Source organism: Bos indicus x Bos taurus, chromosome 4 (assembly GCF_003369695.1).
Source record: "Bos indicus x Bos taurus breed Angus x Brahman F1 hybrid chromosome 4, Bos_hybrid_MaternalHap_v2.0, whole genome shotgun sequence".
Taxonomy (NCBI): Eukaryota; Metazoa; Chordata; class Mammalia; order Artiodactyla; family Bovidae; genus Bos; species Bos indicus x Bos taurus.
Window position 1 is genome coordinate 42,199,439 of NC_040079.1, and position 16,875 is coordinate 42,216,313.

The 16,875-nt window shown below is 43.9% G+C and overlaps 1 protein-coding gene across 10 annotated transcripts in view; it reads left to right on the top strand.

Annotated features, from left to right (window-relative positions):
* The window catches only part of HECW1 (HECT, C2 and WW domain containing E3 ubiquitin protein ligase 1), a 481,203-nt gene that overhangs the window by 457,384 nt on the left and 6,944 nt on the right, over positions 1-16,875 (top strand). For all 10 annotated transcript variants that reach the window (XM_027539200.1, XM_027539204.1, XM_027539202.1 and 7 more), the window contains 3 exons: positions 6,730-6,876; positions 8,427-8,541; positions 12,797-12,995. In XM_027539200.1, coding sequence (XP_027395001.1) covers positions 6,730-6,876; positions 8,427-8,541; positions 12,797-12,995 — 461 coding nt within the window. The remainder of the gene's footprint in view (positions 1-6,729; positions 6,877-8,426; positions 8,542-12,796; positions 12,996-16,875) is intronic.

Sequence of the window (16,875 nt, forward strand, 5' to 3'; positions counted from 1 at the left end):
CTATTTCCCATGAAGTGATGGGACCAGAGCTATGATCTTTGTTTTCTGAATGTTGAGCTTTAAGTCAACTTTTTCACTCTCCTCTTTCATTCTCATCACTTCCTCTTCACTTTCTGCCATAAACGTGGTATCATCTGCATATCTTAGGTTATTGATATTTCTCCCGGCAATCTTGAATACAGCTTGTGTTCCATCCAGCCCAGTGTTTCTCATGACGTACTCTGCATAGAAGTTAAATAAGCAGGGTGACAATATACAGCCTTGACATACTCCTTTTCCTATTTGGAACCAGTCTGTTGTTCCATGTCCAGTTCTAACTGTTGCTTCCTAACCTGCGTATAGGTTTCTCAAAAGGCAGGTCAGGTGGTCTGGTATTCCCATCTCTTTCAGAATTTTCCACAGTTTATTGTAATCCACACAGTCAAAGGCTTTGGCATAGTCAATAAAGCAGAAATAGATGTTTTTCTGGAACTCTCTTGCTTTTTCCATGATCCAGTGGATGTTGGCAATTTGATCTCTGGTTCCTCTGCCTTTTCGAAAACCAGCTTGAACATCAGGAAGTTCACTGTTCACATACTGATGAAGTCTGGCTTGGAGAATTTTGAGCATTACTTTACTAGCATGTAAGATGAGTGCAATTGTGTGGTAGCTTGAGCATTCTTTGGCATTGCCTTTCTTTGGGATTGGAATGTAAAATGACCTTTTCCAGTCCTGTGGCCACTGCTGAATTTTCCAAATTTGCTGGCAGATTGAGTGCAGCACTTTCAAAGCATCATCTTTCAGGATTTGAAATAGCTCAACTGGAATTCCATCACCTCCACTAGTTTTGTTTGTACTGATGCTTTCTAAGGCCCACTTGACTTCACATTCCAGGATGTCTGGCTCTAGGTGAGTGATCACACCATCGTGATTATCTGGGTCATGAAGCTCTTTTTTGTACAGTTCTTCTGTGTATTTTTGCCACCTCTTCTTAATATCTTCTACTTCTGTTAGGTCCATACCATTTCTATCCTTTATCCAGCCCATCTTTGCATGAAATATTTCCTTGGTGTCTCTAATTTTCTGAAGAGATCTCTAGTCTTTCCCATTCTGTTGTTTCCTCTATTTCTTTGCATTGATCACTGAGGAAGGCTTTCTTATCTCTCCTTGCTATTCTTCGGAACTCTGCATTCAGATGCTTATATCTTTCCTTTTCTCCTTTGCTTTTCGCTTCTTTTCTTTTCACAGCTATTTGTAAGGCCTCCTCAGACAGCCATTTTGCTTTTTTGCATTTCTTTTCCATGGAGATGGTCTTGATCCCTGTTTCCTATACAATGTCATGAACCTCCGTTCATAGTTCATCAGGCACTCTGTCTATCAGATCTAGTCCCTTAAATCTATTTCTCACTTCCACTGTATAATCATAAGGGATTTGATTTAGGTCATACCTGAATGGTCTAGTGGTTTTCCCCACTTTCTTCAATTTAAGTCTGAATTTGGCAATAAGGAGTTCGTGATCTGAGCCACAGTCAGCTCCCGGTCTTGTTTTTGCTGACTGTATAGAGCTTCTCCATCTTTGGCTGCAAAGAATATAATCAATCTGATTTTGGTGTCAACCATCTGGTGATTTCCATGTGTAGAGTCTTCTCTTATGTTGTTGGAAGAGGGTGTTTGCTATGATCAGTGTGTTCTCTTGGCAAAACTCTATTAACCTTTGCCCTGCTTCATTCTGTACTCCAAGGCCAAATTTACCTGTTACTCCAGGTGTGTCTTGACTTCCTACTTTTGCATTCCAGTCCCCTATAATGAAAAGGACATCTCTTTAGGGTGTTAGTTCTAAAAGGTCTTGTAGGTCTTCATAGAACCATTCAGCTTCTTCAGCGTTATTGGTTGGGGCATAGGCTTGGATTACTGTGATATTGAATGGTTTGCCTTGGAAATGAACAGAGACCATTCTGTCATTTTTGAGATTGCATCCAAGTACTGCATTTCAGACTCTTTTGTTGACTATGATGGCTATTCCATTTCTCCTAAGGGATTCCTGCCCACAGTAGTAGATATAATGGTCATCTGAGTTAAATTCAGCCATTCCAGTCCACTTTACCGATTTTAGTTCACTGATTCCTAGAATGTCGATGTTTACTCTTGCCATCTCCTGTTTGACCACTTCCAATTTGCCTTGATTCATGGATGTGACATTCCAGGTTCCTATGCAACATTGCTCCTTATGGCCTCAGACCTTGCTTCTGTCACCAGCTGCATCCACAACTGGGTATTGTTTTTGCTTTGGCTCCATCCCTTCATTCTTTCTGGAGTTATTTCTCCACTAATCTCCAGTAGCATATTGGGCACCTACCGACCTGGGGAGTTCCCCTTTCAGTGTCCTATCATTTTGCCTTTTCATGCAGTTCATGGGGTTCTCAAGGCAAGAATGCTGAAGTGGTTTGCCATTCCCTTCTCCAGTGGACCACATTCTGTCAGACCTCTCCACCATGACCCGCCTGTCTTGGGTGGCCCTAGGGGCATGGCTTAGTTTCATTGAGTTAGACAAGGCTGTGGTCCGTGTGATCAGACTGGCTAGTTTTCTGTCATTATGGTTTCAGTGTGTCTGCCCTGTGATGCCCTCTCGCAACACCTACCATCTTACTTGGGTTTCTCTTACCTTGGACGCGGGGTATCTCTTCATGGCTGCTCCAGCAAAGCACAGCCGCTGCTACTTACCTTGGAGGAGGGGTATCTCCTCACGGCCAACCCTCCTGACCTTGAACGTGGAATAGCTAGCTCCTTTCGGCCCTCCTGCGCCTGCGCAGCGGCCACTCCTTGGATGTGTAGTAGCTCCTCTTGGCCGCCGCCCCGACCTTGGGCAAGGGTAGCGCCTCTCCGATGCCCTGCGTGGTCCATCGCAGCCGGAGCACTTCTGTGCGGTCCAAGGAGTAAGCGTCATTTAATTTCATGGCTGCAATCACCATCTGCAGTGATTTTCAGATCAGATCAGATCAGTCGCTCAGTCGTGTCCGACCCCTTGCGACCCCATGAAGCACAGCATGGCAGGCCTCCCTGTCCATCACCAACTCCCGGAGTTCACTCAGACTCACGTCCATCGAGTCAGTGATGCCATCCAGCCATCTCATCCTCTGTCGTCCCCTTCTCCTCTTGCCCCCAATCCCTCCCAGCATCAGAGTCTTTTCCAATGAGTCAACTCTTCACATGAGGTGGCCAAAGTACTGGAGTTTCAGCTTCAGCATCATTCCTTCCAAAGAAATTGCAGGGTTGATCTCCTTAAGAATGGACTGGTTGGATCTCCTTGCAGTCCAAGGGACTCTCAAGAGTCTTCTCCAACACCACAGTTCAAAAGCATCAATTCTTCAGTGCTCAGCCTTCTTCACAGTCCAACTCTCACATCCATACATGACCACTGGAAAAACCATAGCCTTGACTAGACGAACCTTTGTTGGCAAAGTAGTGTCTTTGCTTTTAAATATGCTATCTAGGTTGGTCATAACTTTCCTTCCAAGGAGTAAGCGTCTTTTAATTTCATGGCTGCAATCACCATCTGCAGTGATTTTGGAGCCCAGAAAAATAAAGTCTGACACTGTTTCCACTGTTTCCCCCATCTATTTCCCATAAAGTGATGGGACCAGATGCCATGATCTTAGTTTTCTGAATGTTGAGCTTTAAGCCAACTTTGTCACTCTCCTCTTTCACTGTCATCAAGAGGCTCTTTAGTTCTTCACTTTCTGTCATAAGGGTGGTGTCATCTGCATATCTGAGGTTATTGACTGGTTCATGTCCAGTTCTAACTGTTACTTCCTGACCTGCATATAGGTTTCTCAAGAGGCAGGTCAGGTGGTCTGGTATTCCCATGTCTTTCAGAATTTTACACAGTTTACTGTGACCCATACAGTCAAAGGCTTTGGCATAGTCAATAAAGCAGAAATAGATGTTTTTCTGGAATTCTCTTGCTTTCTCGATGATCCAGCAGATGTTGGCAATTTGATCTCTGATTCCTCTGCCTTTTCTAAAACCAGCTTGAACATCTGGAAGTTCACAGTTCAGAAAGCTTAGCCATATTCTATTTTGGAGATGGTGGAGAGAAACAGGCGCTCTGCACAAGAGTGTAGGTGGAAGGAAGAAGAAGTTTGTTTCACTGTCTATGAAAGGCACCCTGTGATACCTATCGTCATTCTAAATGCACCTGCCTTTGACTCAGCATCTCTGTCTAGAAATTTGACCTACAGATATGTTCACATCTAATTGAAATGCCTAACAGATAGCAATCTTCATTGCAGCATTGTTGATCACCACAAAAAAAAATCTGAACCAATATAAATGTTCAGCAGTATAACACTGATGAAATAAATTATAATTCATTCACACAATGAAATAGTAGACTAGTACGATATGTGGTCTGATACCCCAGCCCATCCGTTTACATGTAAATCATAAACAATAAGACAGGTAGTATAACAATAACAAAGAAAGAATAAGACAGGTCTAAACTGGTATAATCCTGAAGGAAATTAACCTTGGAAAGACTGATGCTGAAGCTGAAGCTCCAATACTTTGGCCACCTGATGTGAAGAGCCGACCATTGGAAAAAACTCTGATGCTGGGAAAAGAGAAGGGGGCAGCAGAGGATGAGATGGTTAGATAGCATCACTGACTCAAGGACATGAATCTGAGCAAACTCCGGGAGATGGTGAAGGACAGAGGAGCCTGGCGTGCTGCAGTCCATGGAGTTGCAAAAATCAGACACAACTTAGTGACTGAATAACAACAATAAGCCAGTATAAAACAATGGCCAATGTGTATCTTTAACTAAAAAAAGAAAAAAGCTTTGGTGTGTATGTGACCATGATAATGAACAGTGTATATAATATGCTACTGTTTGGGGGGAGAAATTTGTTTTTCACTGTATGGCTTTTTATAACACTTGAATTTTTTTTTCCATGAACACATGTTATCTACTCAAAAGAAATCAAGTAAACTACAAATGACTAAATACATTAAAATTAGAGGAAAAAATAACATTGAAAATAAAAAGCAATCCTTCATGTGTGTATAAGGGAGAAACTGAACTTAGAGAAAGTTGAAAACATTCCCAGTGATAAAAATAGGGATGTGTTATAGATTTAGAATAATGTATTTCTGTTTACGCTTAAACTGATCCTGTATCTTTTCAAATGAGATCGCCAAGAGTGATGATTTTGGTTTTAGAAAACTGAGTCATAGCCCTTCTGTTGGCTAGTTACAGAGTGAAGAGCAGACAGACAGATGTACCTGAAAGACACCACAGGCTTTTCCTCAGTGTGTTAGTTAAGATTAAGTTCAACTGCTAATGAAGAAACTCAATGACCCTGCTTAAATTAACAGTTTATTTTTCTCTTACATAAAAATGTGGAGGCAGGCAACCCAAGGCTTCAATTCCTACAATGGCCCCCTTCACCCACAGCCTGAGGAATATGGCGCCCCCCAACCAGCACATCCGTGTCTGAAGTTGCAGGACAAAGGAGAAACAGCCCTGCTCTTTAAAGAGGCCTCATGGAAGTGCCATACAACACCCCCACTTGTACATTATTGGCCAAAATTTAGTTATGTCACATACTTAGAGTCAGGAAATAGTCTCTAACTGGGCAGGTAAACACCAGAGGCTCCAAAGGATATGGATCTTAGGTGGTAACTATTATGTTATAATTGAGCAACATTTCATATTTACCAAAGTCACCCAAGTGATCAAATAAAGTAATCAGCAGATTTCTATAAACTATTTTGTTTGGGTACTTTGCCCACGAGTGCCAAATATGTACATATATTTTTAATCTATAACTAAGTACGTCTATGGGCTTCCCTAGTGGCTCAGTGGTAAAGAATTTGCCTGTCAATGCAGGAGACACAGGTTTGATACCTGGGTCAGGAATATCCCCTGGAGAAGGAAATGGCAACCCACTCCAGTAGTCTTGCCTGGAGAATCCCATGGACAGAGGAGCCTGGAGGGGTATAGTCCACGGGGTTGCAAAAGAGTTGGACATGACTTAGCAACTAAACAATAACAGGTATGGTTATGCCTCATTTTTCTTATATTAATCACACTGACCAGTGAGGCGAACCCCTTAAGCAAATTTAAGATAACTGATGCTTCCCCCTTCAAATACCAACACTTTTTGATAACAGTGTCTAATATATGTTACCTGCCTTCTTGCCTTTCAAAACAGTAAAGCACAGATCATAACTTTTCTTGTTAGCTTGTCCTAACAAACATGCACCTCCATATTAAGTGGCAACATCATTCTCTCCTTTCTCAAGGTCGAGGTGTCACCCTTCAGCCCCTGTTATACCTACTGCAGAAACACACTCCCACCCTCCATTTATTTTTTGCCAATGATCTGCTGTTGATAGGGAAGATTTGTTTGTTAAGAATGTGATGTAATTGGGACTTGGGTATAGTTAAGGACATTCTAGTCCATTTAGGGGTAACCAGGGGCATTTTTCTTTTATTTCAGTTAGGCCTCTTAAGTTTAAGAAACATGCTTCCTCTTTATGTAACAAAACTGTAGCTTTTCTAAGGTACTGATGTATCTACTTTAGAATAACCAGAGCCTTTCTAGTAACTTCCAGGAAAGGAGAAAGAACCAAGGAGGTAAAGATGCTGAACTCATGTAAAGAGAATTTTTTACATCCTCTTAAAACTGATCTGTTTCACTGCAAGGTAAAGCAAGTCAACAATCATCATGATCTTTGTTTCCCCGCAAGGTAACGGAGAGGGAGTTAAAATCTGGAGGTGCCAACACGCAGGTGACAGAGAAGAACAAGAAGGAGTACATCGAGAGGATGGTGAGGTGGCGGGTGGAGCGCGGCGTGGTGCAGCAGACCGAGGCATTGGTGCGGGGCTTCTACGAGGTGAGGCCCGGCCCAGCAGGGTCTTGTCAGGAGAAGGGAGAGGAAGAACGAGGCAGGAAGAGGGCTCAGCTCTACTCACCAGCATGCAGGGAGGACCCCCTGAGGGTGTTGGGAGAGGGGTCAGAGTTCTCTGGGAAACCCAGCTCTTGTGGTCTCACAAAACCCACGTCAGTGTGGCCCTGCTGAACCATTTGTGAAAACACATGGCCCATCCTGCCAAGACGCGTGTGTGTTGCATCCCCTTTTATTCAGTGAGATAAAGATGAGTGAAGTGAAGGCACTGGAGGGAATTATCCACTCTGGCTAGATTTTTTATTTTCTTACAGGCAGATCTCTGACATATTGTAGGTTTAGTTCCAGACCTCAGCAATAAAGCCATTGGCACAATAAAGCACGTCACATCAGTTGTTTAGATTCTCAGTGCAGTAAAAGTTCTGCTCATACTATACTGTAGTCTATTAAGTGTGCCACAGTATTATATCTAAAAAACCAATGTAAATACCTTATCTAAAAAAACTACCCGTCATCTCATGACCTTGGGTTCCCGCAAACCTACAATTTGTGAAAAATGACGTATCTGCAGAGTGCAATAAAGCAGAACACAATCAAAGGAGATATGTCTGTGGTGTCACTTTGTGCAACATAATCCATGCAGAGGTGCTAAATCAGCAGTGACTTATGAAATAAGCTGCATGAAGTCGCATGTGAAACTTTTGAAAATTATAAAACACTACAGAATTTAAATAATCTGTCATTCAATAAAAAAGTTTTTTAAAAAGCATCAGAGATCAATAATAATTTTTTAAAAAAGAGGACACTGACAGCTGCTAGGCTTCCTGTTTGCCAAAACTTGACATAGTTAGATTTTTCCAGTTTAGAAACAAGGGCTTGGGTGTTTGAAGGTATTCTTTGCTGCTCTGCTGGAGATCATAGTGAGTGACTGGCTGGTCCACCAGTGTGATTAAAGGAGGTGTCTGCTGCAGGTGTTCAGTGATACCACATACATTCAGCAACAAGATGTAAAGCCAGAGCTCAGACCCCTCTAATCAAGCAGGTCCTCCCAGATCTTTGAAGGAGGGAGGGAAGAAGTGACGGGGAGAAGGGAAGAAAAAAACAATTGTTTTAATATATAAAGTCCATTCTCAGGAAATAAGTCCTAGTTTGTATGTGGAAGAGAGGTTTCCTTTTAAGTGAAGTGATAGCACTAATAGCTACTGAATCACTCCAAAGCAAAGTGGCCTTTAAAATGTAGTGTTACTGGGAAACTTAAATGTGACTACAGAAAGGCAAGTCAGTCTGGTTTATAACGTCATTCCAAGAGGGAATATCAGAGGTAACGAAAAGCAGGGGGCTTTTTTTGAGTTCCCAGTTCATTAAGGTGTTGTGCTTCAGAATGTCATGATTTACTTAAACGTGATAACACACTGGGAGAGGGGGGAAAGGTTGCGAACAGTGGTGAGCTTCCCAGCTTAGCCCACAGAAGTGGTAATGATGAATGTAACCTCTCGATAACATTGGGTCTGTAGGCTAAAGCTTAATTTGGATTTCAGGTGGTGGACTCAAGGCTGGTCTCCGTGTTTGATGCCAGGGAGCTGGAGCTGGTGATCGCTGGCACGGCAGAGATTGACCTGGCCGACTGGCGGAACAACGCCGAGTACCGGGGAGGTGAGCGAGCGGGGCTTGTGATGGCTCAGCTCCCACAGACACAAGCTATAACTTCTTAAAAAACATTATTGATTTGAAATTGACATAACAAAATTAACCATTTCTTTCCTATGTTACATTTTATCATTTTATTTTTTATTTTTATTGAAATATAGTTGATCTGCAATGTTCTGTTAGTTTCAGGTATGCAGCAAAGTGTTACAGTCATATGTATATAAATTATACATTCGTTTTTCATATCCTCCTCCAATACAGGTTATTATAAGATATTGAGTATATAGTTTAAAATAACCATTTTAAATCCACAAACAATAAATGCTAGAGAGGGTATGGAGACAAGGGAACCCTCCTACACTGTTGGTGGGAATCCAACTTGGTATAGCCACTGTGGAGAACAGTATGGAGGTTCCCTAAAAGAGCTAAAAATAGAGTTACCATATAATCCTACAATTCTACTCCTGGGCATATATCCAGAGAAAAACATGATCCAAAAAGATACAAGCACCTCAGTGTTCATTGTAGCACTGCTTACAATAGCCGAGACATGGAAGCAACCTAGATGTCCATCAACAGTGAAATGGATAAAGAAGATGTGTTACACAGAGACAATGGAATATCACTCAGCCATTAAAAAGAATAAAATAATGCCATTTGCAGCAACATGGATGGACCTAGAAATTGTCATGCTGAGTGAAGTAAGTCAGACAGAGAAGGAGAAATATCACATAACATCCCTTATATGCAGAATCTAAAAAGAAATACAATGAACTTATTTACAAAAAAGAAACAGACTCACAGACTTAGAGGACGAATTTATGGTTGTCAGGGGGGAAGAATGGGGAGAAGAGATGGTTTGAAAATTTGGGTTCAACATGTACACTCTGCTATATTTAAAATCGGTAACCAACAAGGACCTACTATACAGCACAGGGAACTCTGCTCAGTGTTATGTGACGGTCTGGATGGGGAGTTTGAGGGAGAATGTATACATGTATATGTTTGGCTGAGTCCCTTACTTATCCACCTGAAACTATCACAATATTGTTAATTGGCTACCCCCCAATATAAAGTAAAAAGTTAAAAAAAAATAACCATTTTAAAGGGAACAGTGCAGCAGCATTTAGTGCATTGTAGATGTGGTACAACCATCCCCTCTCAGTGGTTTCAAAACATTTTCTTTGTCCCCAAGGGAAATCCAGGACCTGTGAAGCAGTTGCTCCCCATTCCTCTCCCCACTCCCCACCCCCAGCAGCCATCAGTCTATGCGGATGTATAAATAGAAATATACTGTTTGGCCTTTGGGGTCTGGCTTCTTTCACTTAGTAAGGTTTGTTTGTGTTATAGTATGACTCAGTGTTTCATTCCTTTTTATGGCTGAATAATATTCATATATATATTCTGTATGTTCAATTCAGTTCAGTCCCTCAGTCGTGTCCGAGTCTTTGCGATCCCATGGACCACAGCACCCCAGGCCTCCCTGTCCATCACCAACTCCTGGAGTTTACCCAAACTCATGTCCATCGAGTTGGTGATGCCATCCAGCCATCTCATCCTCTGTCGTCCCCTTCTCCTCCCACCTTCAATCCCTCCCAGCATCAGGGTCTTTGCAAATGAGTCAGCTCTTCGCATCAGATGGCCAAAGTATTGGAGCTTCAGCTTTAACATCAGTCCTTCCAGTGAACACTCAGGACTGATCTCCTTTAGGATGGACTGGTTGGATCTCCTTACAGTCCAAGGGACTCTCTCTCAAGAGTCTTTTCAACACCGCATTTCAAAAGCATTAATTATTTGACGCTCAACTTTCTTTATAGTCCAACTCTCACATCCATACATGACCACTGGAAAAACCATAGCCTTGACTAGACGGACCTTTGTTGGCAAAGTAATGTCTCTGCTTTTTAATATGCTATCTAGGTTGGTCATAACTTTCCTTCCAAGGAGTAAGTGTCTTTTAATTTCATGGCAGCAATCGCCATCTGCAGTGATTTGGGAGGCCCCAAAAATAAAGTCAGCCACTGTTTCCCCATCTATTTGCCATGAAGTGGTGGGACCAGATGCTATGATCTTTGTTTTCTGAATGTTGAGCTTTAAGCCAACTTTTTCACTCTACTCTTTCACTTTCATCAAGAGGCTTTTTAGTTCCTCTTCACTTTCTGCCATAAGGGTGGTATCATCTGCATATCTGAGGTTATTGATATTTCTCCCGGCAATCTTGATTCCAGCTTGTGCTTCATCCAGCCCAGCATGTCTCATAATGTACTCTGCATATAAGTTAAATAAGCAGGGTGACAATATACAGACTTGATGTACTCCTTTTCCTATTTGGAACCAGTCTGTTGTTCCATGTCCAGTTCTAACTGTTGCTTCCTGACCTGCATACCAATTTCTCAAGAGGCAGGTCAGGTGGTCTTTCCCATCTCTTGAAGAATTTTCCACAGTTTATTGTGACCCACACAGTCAAAGGCTTTGGCATAGTCAATAAAGCAGAAATAGATGTTTTTCTGGAACTCTCTTGCTTTTTTGATGATCCAGTGGATGTTGGCAATTTGATCTCTGGTTCCTCTGCCTTTTCTAAAACCAGCTTGAACATCTGGAAGTTCATGGTTCACGTATTGCTAAAGCCTGGCTTGGAGAATTTTGAGCATTACTTTACTAATGTACTAATTTACTAGCGTGTGAGATGAGTATGTAGTGACAATATAAATATAAAATAATATCACTTTTGAAGACTACAAAAAACTTGGCCTTATTTCAGTACACGTGGAGAGTAGGTTCTAGTCCATGCCTTCTCCCCTCCACCCCCGCCCTCCGTTTCCAGCCTGAACTTTCCTTCAGGTTACTGTAACCCCCAGGTCATCTTTGGCGTAACTCAGTGTAGGTGTGTACCAGAGAACACCGCCGACCATGGGCCAGCTCTGAGGTGGGTCATGTGCTGCTGGGAAAGTGTGTTCTGCTTCCTGTAGAACTGAAGCCCTCCTCACCTCCATCCTGATTTGTTGTAACAGTTCTGTCATCTCTCCAAATCCAGTGTCTAACTCTTCACCTTCACGCTGCCAAACCAGTCTTCCTAAAACATTCTTTTCATCAGGCCATTTACCAATCCACAAAACAAGCAAGTTCCTTATCACTTAGAGAAGAGGTCTTTGAAAGATTTTTTATGCTCAAAACCCTTTCCTCACATAAAATATTGCAGGGAAACTCCTATCAAAACGATAGAGGGTGAGCCAGGAGCCCACCATCTCAGCCCCTCTGTTCTCCCCGATGCACTTAGCCATGTAGGAGGAAACCTCTGTGGGACTGCTAGGCCCTCCCTGGCTTGGAAGGAAAGCCACCAACCTAAGGTGTCAGGTCACTGCCTGACTATCTATCAAGTGTATCTGCCTAGCTATCAAGGCCTCTAAGCCCCCAGTAAGGTCCCTTCAGTCCTCACCAGTAACTGCTCTCTGTTGGTCTAGTCAGCTTGCTGTTCCCTGCATATTTATTCTTCATTCTCATCATTATAGCCCCTCCTCCACTCACACAAGCCTTCACATGCTTAACTCACACCTCTGAGGTGAGTTACACCTTCCGTTTGATGAAGCTTTTCTTCTTTCTGCCCCAGCCCAGCCTTCTTTCTTCATCTTTGAGTACTTCTTGCACTTGCAGTCTATCATTTTCCTTCAGCGACTGCCCCAAGCCTGGTTTCTGTACTGTCCTGTGAGGCCCCATACTGCGTCCATGGGCCCAACTCCTCTCAGGCCAGGGCTGGCCAGAGCACAGCAGCTCTAAGGGCACCACGGGCTGCGGGGAGAGCCCAGCATCTTCCGTTCACCAAGACTGACGTTCACCTTTCTTAAGTCCTAGATGCTCCCACAGTGCGTGGTTACCAAGAGCTAAGACATCAGAACAAAGATAATATGAGGAAATGAACCCCAAAGATCTCTGCCAGACCTCACCACTCATTGTGTACATTTATCTCAGGCCAGAAAGTGACTCCTAGGAGCCTAGTTATTTAAATAGAAAGCAGACATCCCTGAGGACATCCCTGAGAACATAAAACCTTTTTTGTAAAATGCCTCTTTTCTCAATTGGCTTTTGTTTTCGAACTTGACTCAGTTACACAAATTGTTTCAGACCTACCTGAAGGCCACCACTAGAGAAATGAGCAGATCTAGAGTAGCTGTTGAGTTCTTAGCACATCTAATGTGTATTTCATCTCCCCCCACCTCTCCTCCCCTCTCCGCATCCTCTCTGTCTCCCTCCTGCTTCCGCTCAGGTTATCATGATGGGCATCTTGTGATCCGCTGGTTCTGGGCTGCGGTGGAGCGTTTCAACAATGAGCAGAGACTCAGATTACTGCAGTTCGTCACAGGAACATCAAGCGTGCCCTACGAAGGCTTTGCAGCCCTGCGAGGAAGCAACGGGCTTCGGCGTTTCTGCATAGAGAAATGGGGGAAAATTACATCTCTTCCCAGGTATGGAGCTCCCACCCCACTTCAGGAAACCTGCTGAAGAAGGCCAAGTCCACTGTATTATTTGAGCTTGAGCAGTCATCCGTTGGGATGGAATTCTTTCCTATTGCCCAGTATATTGTTCTGAGTCATCAGTGAAAAGATGTGGGGGAGAAGTCTCAGGGAAGTGCATTCAGGTCATACTTCTAGTCATTTTTTGATGATTGATGGTATTGGGGCTATTGGTTTCATGGTCCATGGGTCAGTCGTATGTGGCCCAATTTAATTTAAAGAGGAATGTCTTGCCTGGGGGAAGGGGGATGCCCAGAGGCTGGAAGCCCAAAGTGGCCCTTCCAGCACTGAGTCTGCAGTTCTGTTGTTACTGACCAAGGTTCTTGGACTTTTTAATCTATAGAAATTATAGAAAGAGACTAGAAATCTGTAGAAAGAGACTAGGTGAGAAATTCAGGCAGAGGCTCCTCCGACTGCAGCCTAAGGGAGAACAAGCAACAGGTCCCTTTGCTCACTCCACCAGGGGGAGTGAGCTGGTCCCTTAAATGGTGTGGGGTGGGAGCTGACGGGTGGCTCAGGCTGGAGCAGTGGCTTAGGTACTCTGCCCACCCCGTGGATAGTGCTGTGTGCCATCCCCCACTTTTGCTCTCAGCACCTCGAAATGGCAATTGGGTTTTGGCCTTTTGTATCTTATTGTTCATATTGTTCATATTAAACCCCTGGCTGTGCATTATGGGCAGTTATTTTTAGTTTCTTTGTGTTCTGTTGCTCGAGGAGATGTTCGTCCAGGTGCAAGTATTGAAGTGAATGGTGCCAGGTCCCAGCCTGTCTCACTAGGGCGTATCACTTGATACACAGGGAATTATGTACATATTGTGTTTTTCTACTATGTTTTAAAACATGTGCAGACAAAACCGTATGTATCTTGGGTCTCTAGAGTGGCTTCTATACAGTAAGCTATCGAGGAAATTATTGTGTGATAATGCAGAAAAGGAGGTACTAGAGCTCCAGGCAGTTTAACAGAATCTTGTCCCTGCACCTTGAGTTTTCATCCCAACACATCTTCTGTGCTTTCTGTGCCGCTTTGGATGGCATATTCTCCTGCTCAGTGAAATAAGGAGCACTAAAGAGAGGCTTCTGTGTAGCTACTAAAGTCATAAATCCCACTCAGCAAATAGAAGAAAAGATCGATCCACATTACTCTCTTCTACTGTGATGTTTTCTAATTGTAAGAGAGGATTCATATTTAATTCAGCTCTGTTTCTACATGGCCTCTGAGATGCTTTGCTAATCCCTTTTGTGGCAGGATTTATTGAACTATAATTTTTATCTAGCTTTCCTACTCTTTATAGCATCCTGGAGATAATTCATGTGAGTGTAGGAGGCCCAGGAAACAGAGAACGTGCCCCGCTGGTTAATAACAGCCCGAAGCCTTGGGCGCTTTTCAGCTCTGTCTTCACCCAATTAGATCAGCAGACCCTCAGTGCTCATTTGCATGGTTCTGCTGACAGCTGAACCTCCTGAATGAAGTCTGGCAAGAAAATCAGGCTCAAAAGGCAAGATTTCCATTTGTTGGGTTTAATGATAGGTTTGAAGGATGAGGTTCTTTGGAAGCATTTTGTTCTTACTTTAAAGACGTGAGTTTGAGTCACATTTGGTGATACCCTACTCCCAGAGTAAGCACCTCAGTGTGCATGTGGATGGGGATAAGGGGGCGTGGCTGAGCTACACAATGCACCTGCCCAGAGGGGCTGAGTCCAGGGAGGAACAGAACCAGATGGTGTGTAGTTACAACCCCAGTTGGAATCAGAGGAGAGCAAAGAAGAGACAGTAAAAGCATGGATGCTATGAGGTTGTAGGACAGAGGCCTAATCCTGACTGAATTGACAGAAGATGTCACAGAGAAGCTGGCATTCAGCTGAGCCATGAGGGGCAAGGAAGGGCAGAGGGGATTCCAGGCTGGAGCAACAGCAAGAGCAAGGCCTGGAGGTGGAAAGGTCAGCTATGTTCAGGAAGGAGCGCCAAGCAGGCATGGAGGACAAGGTGTCTAACGTGACATTTGCAGGGGACATCGTTGAGAGAGCAAGTTTGGTGGGCCACAGAGAGAAGACCCCGTTGAGAAGTCTGTGCTATTATTTAGGAAACAGAAGTCGTTGCTTTTGTCACTGAGGTCAGAAATTGAGTCTAATTACATATATGCTCTGGGAAGCTTTGAAATTTGTATTAATCCTATTAACCCACACAGAGAACTAACAGAGTGGGCATCAGCTTATGAAAAGGAAATGGCATCCCACTCTAGTACTCTTGCCTGGAAAATCCCAAGGACAGAGGAGTCTGACAGGCAACAGTCTATGGGGTCTCAAAAGAGTCAGACATGACTGTGCAACAAGAACAACACTGACCTTCTGAACAGGCTCTGCACATCTGGGCTAAGGCATCCCTAGAAAAGTTGCTGTGCTTCGAGCCCCAGAGAGGGTTCCTGGGGGAAGCAGGGACTTCATCCTGGGCCAGAAGGGCCCCAAGAAGAGCTGAGAGGCCTCCAAGAGGACAGTGAAGATGACCCTCTGAGTATGAACCCCCAACTAGTCTCCCTTGTATCTTCTGAAGATTCAAGAACCTGGAAAGTGTCACCTAGGGTGGAGAGAAAGAAATGGCCTCTGAATTCCAAGAATGGTAGTTCAGAGAGACCTGGCTAGGCCATGTGGCAGGTGTCAAAAGCCCAGGAAAGCAGGAGAGCCATGCACCCATGGGGTGATCCAGCTCTGCAGAGACTGTGAGCCTCGTGTGCACTGCCCACACTCTGAGGAGAGATGGTCTAGGCTGCCTTCTCCTCAGACCTTCCCTCTAGAAAGACAGCTGGCCTCCTAGGTGAGGGAGCCAAATAGCATCACACAAAGCCGTGCATCAGTCCAAGTCCTTGCCTTCTAGAGTGTGGGGGGCGGTTAGAACAAAGACTCTGGGGGCAGGGTTTATAGTTTTACAGAGCCTGGTGAAAAAACTTCATAAATCACCATCACTAGAGCATAGCAGGGGTGGGATGGTCACTGGGGCTAAGGTCAAGGAGCTGGCAGGCCAGGGCTCTGAACAGTCAGCCATGTGAACTCAGAAGCTACACAGTATGGTGGGAAGACCTGAAGTGGAAAACATTTAAGCCAATTACCAGAAATGTTAACCAATGTGTTCCTCAGGGGGTCAGAAGGTGTGGAAGGTAGATCTAGATCACTGTGGTCAAACGTGTTTAACACAGAGAGAAGGTCCCTTTACACCCCAACCTAGTTTAAGCAGGCATACTCCTGAGTATGTATCTGAAATGCTAGTTCTTCAAAACAGTTGGTGTTTAGTCACTAAGTCGTGTCTGACTCTTTTGCAAACCCTTGGACTGTAGCCCGCCAGGCTCCTCTGTCCATGGGATTTTCCAGGCAAGAATACTGGAGTGGGTTGCCATTTCCCTCTGCAGGGGATCTTCCTGACCCAGGGATGGAGCCCATGTCTCCTGCACTGGCAGGCGGATTCTTTACCATTGAGCCACTATACCTCATCCCTATTATCTATAGGTAGTACTCTCTACTTTCTACCCTGTCCTATTTGTTAAAATAAAATGCCAAACAAAACTTGTAGTTTGAAGAAAAATGACATGAAATTCAGGGGAGCAGAAATTTTTGATCAAAAAATTGAAAAGTAATGATCTAGAATTGGCATTGGGGAGGAAAAAAGTATTCATCCATCCAACAGCCCAGAATGCAGCCAGGTAAACAATGGCTGTCTCCACTCATGAGGGCTGAGAATGCTAGGGCTTGTAGGCCAGACCAAAAGACGGGAGAGTTTCCTTACTGTGAAACTTGGTAAGGAAAAGCTTGGAAGGAAAGAAGACTTGGGAGCTGGTCAGGGTAGA